Source organism: Ochotona curzoniae, unplaced genomic scaffold (genome assembly GCF_017591425.1).
Source record: "Ochotona curzoniae isolate NIBS_2020 unplaced genomic scaffold, NIBS_Ocur_1.0 contig_50, whole genome shotgun sequence".
In the NCBI taxonomy this organism is placed as follows: Eukaryota; Metazoa; Chordata; class Mammalia; order Lagomorpha; family Ochotonidae; genus Ochotona; species Ochotona curzoniae.
In genome coordinates this window covers 6,312,175-6,324,022 of record NW_024466446.1, presented here as the reverse complement: position 1 = coordinate 6,324,022, position 11,848 = coordinate 6,312,175, and the positions used below count along the sequence as shown (strand labels likewise).

Genomic DNA, 11,848 nt, shown 5'->3' with positions numbered 1-11,848 from the left:
CAGCGTGAAACCTATTTTCGTTCTGTGGACCGGAACACCAATGGCCTCACATTCACCTTGGATATTTGTTTTAAAACACAGACTTTTGGGTCCAAGTTCCAACCTACCAAAATGCCAAATCTGGCATTGTGACGTAGTGGGTAATGTCTGTAATCCTGACATCCCATTTGGGTACTAACCAATTTGTGTCCTGGCTGCTCCACTTCCAATCCAGTTTCTTGGAAAGCAGTGGAAGATGGCCTAAGTGGTTTGGGCCCCTGCACCCACATGAGAGAACTGGATGAAGTCCGGCCTCTGGCTTTGGTCTGGCCCAGCCCTGGCTGTCCAGGCCCTCTGGGGGGTGGGGCCCAGCAGATGGAAGATATCTTTCTTTATAGCTCTGACATACAGAGTAAATAAATGTTGAAAAATAGAAAAGAGAAAACAAACTGCTTCACCTGAGAAGCAGTCTGCCAGGGTATTTATAGCAAAAGTTCGGGCAGTTTCTAGGATCTAGAAGCCGGAGGAAGGGGCCTTCCTTCTGGCACTATCCCCTCTGTATATATTACATGTTTACAACTGTGACTCACATTGGCTTCTTGAAGCTTTTCACTGTTTCTCTTTTTTGGTTGTCTGCCCGCTCCCTGGAGTACAGTGTTGCAAGAAAGGACTTCCTGGAACCCTGACACAGACTCTTTCCTGCTGCTTTACTTGTTTGTGCAGGCCTGGTCCCCTTTGAGTACAGTGTTTCAAGATAAACTTCCCTACAGCCTCTAAAAGCCAAGCTGAAGCCAATAAACTGTTTCAGATCCCACCTCCCTTAAATTCTACACTTTTGGATAGAATGAATCCTCATGAACCACTGGGAAGGAGAGAAACAGGGTTCTTCTAAAAGGGAATAGCTTGTCCCCATGCAGGCACCCTTAGAGTAAAGTAGCGTGCGTTCTGTCCGTGTTTCAGTATTGCCTTAGTATTGGGTATGGGATTGGAGGGGGCTTGAGATGATAGAGAAGGCAGGAGCAAAGAGGAAAGAAAATTAGTGGCCAAATTATGAAGAGTACTTATATTTCATATTAAGAAATGTGTGGGGCCAGCACGCGCAGTGGGAAGAGCTGTTGCCTGTGGTTCACATCCTGTATAGAGTCCCAACTGTTCCACTTTCAATCCCGCTGGGGAAGCACTGAAGCACAGCTTGGCCCCTGCACCAACAAGGAGGCCCAGAAGTTCCTGGCTTCCTCTTGTCCCAGTTCTGGCTGTTGGGGCCATTTAGGAAATGAACCAACAGATGGGAGACATGGAAAACTTCTCTCTCTCTCTCTGGCTCGCCCTGCCCTTCAAAATAACTCAGTCATTGAAAAAAAATTTTGGTATTTAAAGTAACAAAGAGCTCTTTAAGGATTTTAATCAAGGGCTGTAAATACTCAATTTTTTTTTTAGTGAGGTTATTCTGATAGGAGTGAGAATTGAGAAGCAAGGGACAGGAGTCCAATAGCCTAGAGAAGCTCCTTGAGTTTTGGTCTGCACAGCTGGCTAGAGTGCTGCTGCTCAGTACTTGTAAATAAATAATGGACAACATTAATACAGCTCAATAGATTGCTGTTTCTGAGGCAAAGGGACTTTCTCAAGAGAGTAAATCCTAGGATTCACATTTTGTTCTCTGGTGGCTCCCATATGCTATGGTGATGGTCATTATTTCAACAGTAGGAGCTAAACTGAATCTAGGAAGATTATTTATGGCCTTTTTAATTTTAGAACAAAACATATCCAACTTCAACTCTTCCTTTTCAGATTTTGTAATTTTTTTCCATTTACTTTTTTAAAAAAAGATATATATATATATATACATACATACATATATATTTATTTATTTATTTTACTTGGAAAGGTGGATATACAGATAGGAGGAGAGACAGAGAGGAAGATCTTCCATCCGATGGTTCACTCCCCAACGTAACGGCTGGAGCTGAGCCAATCCGAAGCCAGAAGCCAAGAGCTTCTTCCAGGTCTCCCACGAGGGTGTGTGGTCCCAAGGCTTTGGGCCATCTTCAGCTGCTTTCCCAGACCACAAGCAGGGAGCTGGATGGGAAGTGGAGCTGTTGGGATTAGAACCAGTGCCCATATGGGATCCCGGGCGTGCAAGGTGAGGATTTTAACCACTATGCTATTGCGCTGCCCCTCCATTTACTTTTTACACTGTTATTTCCTGTATTTCCCCCTTTTTAGGAATGCAGAAAAATACCCAAGATTTCCAGATTGCTCTTGAAGATCTGTTTATGGTCAAACAACATTATTAAGTTTTGTAATTAAAATTGGCTTTATTTGCACTGGTGAGAAGCCATCATGAAAATGTTTTCACAAGTGCCCCAATACCAGATAATTTAGCTGTTGATTAACAGCTTACAGAGTGGGGGAAAGATCCAAGATAAACTACAAATTTCTTCCAAAATCTAAGCAATTTAGAGCCAAATGAGGAGGACAGAATTAAATTGGACGTATTCAACATTTTACAAGAACAACCCAAAGCAACAACACCACAGAAAAATACAGAAAACAAAACGTATCATGGAAGTCTTTTAGAAAAAGATTTATTTATTTGATAGAACGATATGGAGAAGGAAAAAGGGAGGGAGGGAGGAAGAGAGAGAAAGAAATCTTTTATCTGTTGGATCACGTCCCCAAATAGCCACAATAGGTAAATATCCCATCCACTGCTTTCCAAGGCACATTAGCAAGCAGCTGATGGGAAGTGGAAAGGCTGGGGATGCGGCCAGGACTAAGATATGGCATGCCAGAGTATCAGGCTGCAGGTTAACCCTCTAATGTACCCAGGAAAGCATTCACTATCCTAAAATGGGATAATATGAATATAACAAAAAATGATATTTACAATTATTGAAAACATCAAAAATACACAAAGGGTTAATTTCTAGTAGCTTCTTTTCACTCAGCCCAATACTTTAGAAATTCATCCTTCTTGGCACATACTTGTTCCTTTGTCTTTTTTAAGATTTATTTTTTAAATTTTTACTGGAAAGGCAGATATACAGAGAAGAGGAGAGATAGAGAGAAATATCTTCCATCCAATGATTCACTCCCCAAATGACCGCAACAGATGGTACTATGCTGATCCGAAGCCAATAGCCAGGAGCTTCTTCTGGGTCTCCCACACAGGTGCAGGGTCCCAAGGCTTTGGGCCTTCTTCGACTGCTTTCCCAGGCCACAAGCATGGGAAGTAGAGCTGCTGGGATTAGAACTGGCGTCCACATGGGATCCCAGGTGCGTTCAAGGCAAGGACTTTAGCCGCTAGGCCACTGCGCTGGTCCCTCCTTTATCTTAACATGTCATGTGAATACAGTAATGTTTCATTACATGAAGATGCCACAATTTGTGCATGTAGTCTTCAGTTGATAGAGATTTGTGCTGCTCTCAGTTTTAGACTACTATGTAGCAATCCTACGCAAAGCATGTTTTCATATTTCTTGATAAATACCTAGGAGTGGAAAGGCTTTGTCACATTTTTAACAAACTGCCAGATAGTTTCCAGTTATCTGACCATTTTCCATCCTTCACAGTAATGTATAGCAATGTATACTCCACATCCTTGACAAAACTTTATACTGTCCATCTATTAAATTTTGTGGTATTTGATTTTTTGGGGGGTTTACATTTTCCTATGGGCTTAATAGTGTTGAACAGTTTTTATGTGCTGATTCCCCTTTGTATGTTTTTGGTGAAGTATTTATTTAAGTATCTGGCCTGCATAAATCATCTAGTTTTTTTGCTCTTATTATTGAGTTTTAAGAGTTTTCTTTAATAGATGAGGGATATAACTCTTTTATCAGATATAAAATATTTCTCTTTTTTCTTGACTGTCTTTTGAAGGTCAAAAGATTTTAAGTTTGATGATGATGAATTTATCGTATCAAAATTTTGCTTACGGGACAGTGCTGTGGTTTAGTGTGCTTCCCTGGCACTCCATATGGGCACTGGTTCAAATTCCAGCTGCTCCACTTCCAAACCAGCTCTCTTCTAATCTACCTGGGAAAGCTGCAGAATGGTCCAAGCGCAGGGGCCCCTGCATGCACGTGGGAAAGCCAGAAGAAGCTCCTGGCTCCTGGCTCTGGCCTGCCCCCGCCCCAGTCACTGCAGCTATTTGGGGAATGAACCAGAGAATAGAAGAGTCTCTCATTCTCTCTCTCTTTTCCCCTTTCCTTCTCTTTTCTCTCCTCCCCATCCATCTCCCTGTCTCGGTAACTCTGCCTTTCAAATAAATACATTTTCATGGAAGAATTTTTTGTTTTCTTTATTTCCTATTTAATCGATGTTTAGCCAGTGTACACTTACAAAGATTGCCTTCAACGTTCTGTCAATTTTATAACTTTAGGTTTTACATTTATTGCAAGTTGATTTCTACAAAAGGCACGAAGTGTGGATTTGGGTTTACGTCTTTTTGTATTTGATGTTCACCTTGTTCCAGCATGAGAAGATATGGCATCCACTTCCATTGTTACAAAGGGCTTAGCCGAAGCCCATGGATAGGACTGTGTGAAGTAGAAAGTCAAATGGGACTTCATTCCAGGAAATCAATTGTAGACTATATTGCCTCTGATATTAAGAAAAATGACACTTGACGAATTCTCGCAAAGCAAGCATATTAAACTATTATAAAGACAAAACATTTAGAAAAGTAACTTTTTGTAATGAAAATAAGCATATTAGGTTTATAAAAGTGAAACCATATCTGACTGATATATGCCTTTCCTTGATCCATTCAGCCAGAAACCTGCGAGCCAAGGAGACTGACTCCTTCTGGAGATGTGAGGACGGATGGACTGCAGGGGAAGCACCCAGCTCGAAGTGAGCCAGCCTCTCATGTGTTTGCTCGTCTTGAAGGCAGACATCATGGACCGCCCTCCTACGGATGGTGTGTGGCACCGTGGCCTAGTGGCTAAATCCTCACCTTGCATGCACCGGGATCCGATATGGGCTGGTTCGTGTCCAGGCTGCTCCACTTCCCGTCTTGTGTCCTGGGAAAGCAACAGAGGATGAGCCAAAGGCTTGGGATCCTGCACTCTTGTGAGACTTGGGGGAAGCTTCTGGTTCCTGGCTTTGGATTGGCTTAGCTCTGGCCTTTGAGGCCACTTGGAGAGTGAACCATTGAACAGAAGATCTTTCTGTCTGTCTCTCCTGCTCTCTGTAAATCTGCCTTTCCAATAAAAATAGATTTTTTTTTTAAGATTATGCTTCAGTAGTAAACAGCTTTGGCAGGTTGAAGTAATGCCTCCCTCGGGGGCAAAGAACAGGCATGGTTACTGTCCAGAACCACACAACAACCACCACAACAAAACCAAACCATCATCATTCTTTGGGAGAAAAAGTGGGCTGCCTTACTGCCTGTTATAAAGAACTCCAGGACTCCAAGCTCAGCAGTTCTCGCTGTTCATCCAGCTGTCATCCATCCCTTTCCAACACCCTGGGAAAATTGGAAGTTGGTGATAAAAAAAAAATGCAATGAATTAACCAATTAATTGGTAAGTTAAAACAACACCAATGAAAGACCTTTTGGGATTTTATGGAATTTGATGACACACAGATAAATCAGTTTGAAGAACACAAGATCAGATACGGAAACGTCATACTGAAATGTCAGTATGTTTCATCTGCCTACTAGAATTTCAAGACAAGATGTTATCTTACCAAAGAAAAATAATCAGAAGCATTAGTGGTAAAGTCAAATACATGGAAAGAGGGGTGAAATAGACTTCTAAAATAAATGCCAGCTATTTTAAGACTTTCACAGGTGACAGGTCAAGGCGACCCAGCTGCAGGGCTGGCAGGAAGGATCTGGCTAGGGAGCAAGTCGGAGCTATGCCTCTTACTGCCTGCCTGCTTCCATCCATAACTGGCTTCCTGTGTCATCTGCAACATGTGCCACTGGGCAGCAACCAGCATTAAGTTTGCATTTGGAAATGGCCACTGCTTTGTGGTTACTAGCAAATGGTCAGTAAGGTAGTAATACTAAAATATCTTAAAATGTGCAGTTCGCTGATAAAGCCAAATCAAAGAATGGAATGGATGAATGAAAAAGAAATTAGAGACAGAGCAAGAATCAAGCCTTAGGGCAACTCAGATGATTCCGTTTTTTTTTTTTTTTTACCTTCACTATAAATTTTTTATTAAAAAATAAAATTATAAACAAAATACAGAAAAATATTGACACCTGTGATAACAAGAAAATGACTTAATATTTAGGACAACTTGTCCTGGGGGGAAGAAAATGATTTTTATACTTTCATTATGCAAAGGAGGAATGTTCATTTTTACAGCTCATTTACAACAGGCATTTGGCATTGACAGAAAAAGCATTTCTATGCGTACATTCAACAACTTGCAGGATATTTACATTCAAGTTATATCTCAGGGTCCTATGCCAATACAAGCTAACCACTGAAAATTCTCAGATTCTTACCAGCTTTCTGTTCGTTTGGGAGTTTAACATAATTTTATTAGAAAACGATTTTACACTCCTACTGTATTTTTATTTCTTCAAGAAAACTTGTTGACGTTTGCTTCGCAGTTTAAGCAACTGTCATCTTCTGGACAAATTAAACATTAACTCAGATGTGACCAGTATGAAATCATACGTTCCCTTCTTCTTAGTCAGTAAAAGGACTCCAGCTCTGAAAATTGCTTTCTATAAAACTGCTTTCTCTTATTGTACTCAGGTTGTCTTAGGGATGTTAACTGCAGAGTTTTAGCTTTTTTGTCAACAACGTTCGTGTACTTTCCCCTCAGCGGTTACAAAATTCCTCATCAGAACAAAACACATCAGCAAAGTCACAGTGGATTTCTGAAACCTCTTCACAACTGTTCCCACACACTTCTTATCAGACAATCTACTAATTAGCAAGGCTTCAATTTATTTTTCCAAATTATACTATGATCATTCTTTTGCTTCCTGGCAATCTTTACATTTTAAATTATGATTTTCTTAAAATCAGAATAAATTACTAGTAACTTCCGACATTTTTGTTATAGTTCTCTTAGAAATCTGCCTTAACTTAGTGCCGGGTCAGGATTCCATGGAGCCCGTCTAAGGATTAGGACATTCTCAGCCCTTCAAGAGATTCCAGACAGATCACATCTATTCATGAAGTGTCTGTTCTTTCTTAATCGCCTCAAATTAAACTCAAACTTTAAAAAAAAATGTGTAGATACTAAGGACAGAACAGTGGAGAGAGATGAATTTTGCTTAGTTCAGCTCATTCCTTCTAATTTTCTTCAAGTTGTAACTTCTCCTCTGGTACATAATGGCTGGCAGTTGGCAGTGGACTGCTGAGTGGGTATCACTTCCAAGTCAGATTCACGAACAAAAACCACTGCATCCCCACTTACATTTATAAGACACTGTGCCTGGTTTTTATTTGGGTTCTCCATGAAAACACACTGCTTCATTATGTAGGAGACAACAGCATTCCCTCCTAACGCTGCAACGTGAGCTCTCACCATCGTGAACACCTCCGCAATAAACGCATGGAGAAAACCACTGACGCCTCCTTCCTCACGAAGAGAAGTGGTTTCCCGAATAAAAAAACATGTTAATTATCCCAAGATACTTAGTTATTTTTGCTCCAGGAATGAAGGAAAGTGGTGTCATCTTAACAACCCCAACTGTGGAGTTTGCACATGGTGGGGCAGAGCGATTCCGGAAATTTCCTTCTCCCATTGGACTTGCTTTTTCACCTGTCACAGCTTTCGCCGGTGGAAAAGGATGCGAAGGAAGTGAATCTGAACAGAGCTCCAGTGCAAACTGCAGAAGGTCTTCACTGTCCGTAGAGGCTCTTTGCAACGACTTTTCAGCATGTGTTTTTGTGGTTTGTAATGCCTGGTTTTTGTCAAAAGTTATCGCAACTGCTGTGACTGTAACCTGAATTAATTCATCTTCAGGCAGAGATACCGTAAAATTTAAATGGCAAAGGCAACAGGGGATCATGGACCGCAGTTTAAAATACAGGCTCTTGAGCAAATTTTCACAGAGATCATTAAAGTTCTTATTGAGAGCTTGATTAGTCAGGTTAAGGCTGCTTAATCTGATTACTCTTACTGATGTAAACATCTGTATTTCAGATGTCCAATTATTTATACCAAGCATGATTTCTGTATTACAACTGTAAAAGCCTGAGGGCGGGGGGACATCTGTCAGCAGGGAGTGTACATCCTCCATGGCATCCGTGTCATCGATCTCCAAAACAAAAGCATCCTTTTTTCCATGTGAAAGATCTAATTCTGTAACTTCATCAGAACTCTCTGATTGAGATCGTAAAAGTCTTGAGCGTTGTCTAGGTTCTGGGATGGGTGATCCTATAATCTCTTCAGATATCTCAGGAGGACTGATCTCATACAGCTCTTTGTTCTTGGCGATCGTGTCATTGGTCTTCTGCATGTGAGAGACGTGCTGCTCATAGGTGCCATCATTTGGAGTCTTCCCAGCAATCTGGATGCCACCGGGTGGGGGGAGGGCTGCCAGATACACACCTGTAGCAGACGCTAAGCCCATCAACATATTTTCACCCACTGTGATCTGAATTCTCAGCCCAAACAAGGCGTTCATTCCTTTGAGTTTTAGCTTGTTCATCAGCTGGGTGTGCACTTCATACTCCATAAACGGCAGGAGATTACTGACAGCTGTGGCGTTCGCTTCGGCCTGTGCCTTCTTCTTTAAGCGACATAATCTTGCTTGAATGAGACAACCTTTTCCAATAACAGCTGCATCTGTTGGGAGGTCTATAGTGGTAAACAGAACATCAGGAACTTTTTGTTTCCTGCAGTTATAGCAATATGTGAGATGAGCTGGCAATGGCATATTCAGTTCATCATATGGTATATGGCAAAATCCACAGCCAACAGGCAAATTTTCTTCAAGCCTTTGTTCCAAACAGCCCTCCACGGTGCCCTCCTGCAGAAAGCGGGGGTTCAGCACGGCCGCCGTCCCGGAAGCAGATAAAATACAGACCTCTTCACAGATGCTAGTGGATTCGCTGTAGCCCACCACGGCATGACAGCCTAACGCTTTAGCATGCGATTTGATTTCTTGTCTGATCTCTGCCCACCATGCATCTCGAGTTTCTGGTTCATCTGGATTGTGGATACGATCCAAAAGCTTCACCGAGCGTGCGCTGACAACACCTCCAACGTGAAGGAGAAACCCAGGAGGAAAGGCCGTCAGGGTGAAAAACAGAAACTCCCTCTGCTCCAGGGCGGACTGAGTCTGTTGTCTCAACAGGGCTTTAAACGGCCCCAATTCTTTTCCAGCACTACCACTTCCCATTCCAGTTTTGGGTGTCAAACTCAAATCTGTGTCAGAAGAAGAGGACTGTCGGCTGTAGGACTTGGAAGGTGAAAAGGAATAAGTTTGGTTTTTCAGAGGGGTTGAGGGTCCTGATGAGTGAGTATTGGAGCTGGGATCTTCATTGAAGGGAATCTCCTTCATTTCTTTGGATGGGGAATTACATGCAGGAAGGAATGCCGCCGGGCTACTTAATTTATCCAAAGTACACGCTGTTCCTATGGCTCGTACCACTAACCCAGACTCGCCCTCCAGATCAAAACACTGCAAGTACCCGACAACTGCATTTCCTCTCATTTCAAGGACTTTCAGACCAATCTTTATAATTCACCTGACATTAAAGAAATGAGTCTCTGTCTTGCCTCATTTGAGGCCCTTGGTGTGCGAATTCGATCAATCCACCACAAGTTCTTCTACAAATCCATGAATTATCACAGCTCTATAGCACTTTGGAATAGATGTTGTGCAAAAGAATTTGACTCCACACGATGACTGTCGAAACCGATTTAAATCATTGAAGAGATCCACTTTAACAACTACATTGATTTCCCCACGGATACCATGTATGGTGTCATAAATTGGAAACCATCCTGAGATGACTGTTGCAGCTTCACTATACAGTAAAAGGTCGATGTCGATCTACACCTTCCCGATGGCATCACTGGCACTGTAGGTGTCATGGTCAAGAACTGTGATCTGCAGAGGTTCGTCCTGCAGGTCTTCATCATCCACCTCAAATTTAAACCATTCTGAGTTCCATTGGGGGTTGAGCGACTTGAGGTACACATCTGCCTTAAATGTGGTGTTACCAAATTTTACCTCCACGAAGGCATCAGTCAGGTCACTAGCACGGTCCATCACCGGCAAATGGCGCCCGGGCATCTTGTCGACTTCTGCCTCTCCTTGGGCTCGCTTGGGGGTGAACAGGGACCGTCTGGCGCTGGCGCTGAGGTCTCATTCCGGAAGAGGCAGGCGGAAGAAAATGCCCTACTGGATTCTTCTGTCTTGTGCCCCGCAAAGCTGGGAAGAGAAGCCAAGCCCGGTCCGCATCCCGTAGAGCCTCGACCGCCCCTCCAGGGTGTTTCTCCTCCGCCCCCCCCCAAAAATACGATTCCGGTTTTATGAATCACCTTTGCAAGTCAATCTGGTTAGCTTTTATTAATATATTCAGATACGGATTAACATTCATAAAACACATCAATAGATTTCACCCGGATGTGTTTTGAAAGTTCTGATTATTAACTTCTAAGAAAAGTGACCAAACAAATTTTAAGATGTATTTATGTTATTTAATTTACTAATACGGGGTGGTAGTTCCCATGTACATCAAAATAGACTATGCACCGATTAAATATTTTTAAGCAACTCATGAAGCAGGGGCAGGCATGTAGCTAAGTGGCTAGGGTGCCAACACCCACATGCAAGTCTCCGACTTCCATACCCAGCACTGACTCCTGACTCCAGCTTCCTGCTGCAATAGGTGCTGGGAGTCACTGGTGGTGGCTCAAATAGCTGAGCTCCTGCCATGCATGTGGGAGACCAGACTGGGTCCTTGGCTCCTGGCTTTTGTCTCAGCCCACCCCAGGCTACTGGAGACAACGTGGGATTTGAACTACCAGATGTGAGCTACCTGTTTCTATCCATCAGGGTCCGTGTGTCTTTCTACCTCCCCCCCACCAAGATTTATTTACTGTTATTGAAAAAGACAGATATACAGAGAGAAGAGACAGAAAAATTTCCATCTGCTAACTCACTCCCCAAATGGGCCACAATGGCTAGAGCTGAGCCAGGCAGAAGCCAGGAGCCAAGAGCTTCTTCCAGGACTCCCACATTGGTGCAGGGACCAAGGACTTGGCCCACCGTCTACTGCTTTCTTAGGTCATTAGCAGGGAGCTATACGGGAAATGGAGTAGCCAGGACACAGACCAGTGCTCACTTGGGATGCCAGTGTTTGCAGGCAGAGGAGAAGCTGAAGTATCTAAATGGAAAATCATAAGACAATCAATTTTAAGAATTTAGCCCTCTACAGATTTGGTACACATATGTATAACCAATACCAACAGTATTTTTTTTAGAATAATTTTGTACAGTTTGGCTACAAATAAGCAGTGGAAATATTTGAAAGTAAAATGGCCAAGTACAAAAAAGTATCTCCTACTTGACAGATGATCAGAGAAGATGATTTACCAACCAAGAAATATAAACTCTAGATCATGAATAAAAGAATCCCAATTTGTGTGGCAATTAAAATGAAATAAACTCATAGCAGACTTCTGCTTAATTACACAAGAAAAACTACTGCATCAAAAATACTACATCAAAAGTACACTGGTATACTGCTTGTTAGGCCGAGCAGCGCATCAAAGCGCAGGAAACTTGTCGCCAGCCTGGAACACGTGGTGACCTTGGAACGTGAAGCAGCAGCCTGGATCCCGGCGCTCTCTCCTCGCTGCCTCCCCCCCCCCCCGGACACCGACGACAGAAGAGAACGTCACCAGCCTCAGGGCTATCTTTGCCAAGGTC

General features: G+C 42.7%; 1 protein-coding gene across 1 annotated transcript; it reads right to left on the bottom strand.

Annotated features, from left to right (window-relative positions):
* Window positions 1-6,274: 6,274 nt before the first annotated feature.
* LOC121162061 (C2 domain-containing protein 5-like) lies at window positions 6,275-9,678 on the bottom strand. Its single transcript, XM_040988876.1, is given in 3 exon segments — window positions 6,275-7,572; window positions 7,574-9,648; window positions 9,651-9,678. Coding segments are annotated over 3 exon segments (2,400 nt in total). The 5' UTR covers window positions 9,664-9,678; the 3' UTR covers window positions 6,275-7,260.
* Window positions 9,679-11,848: the final 2,170 nt, after the last annotated feature.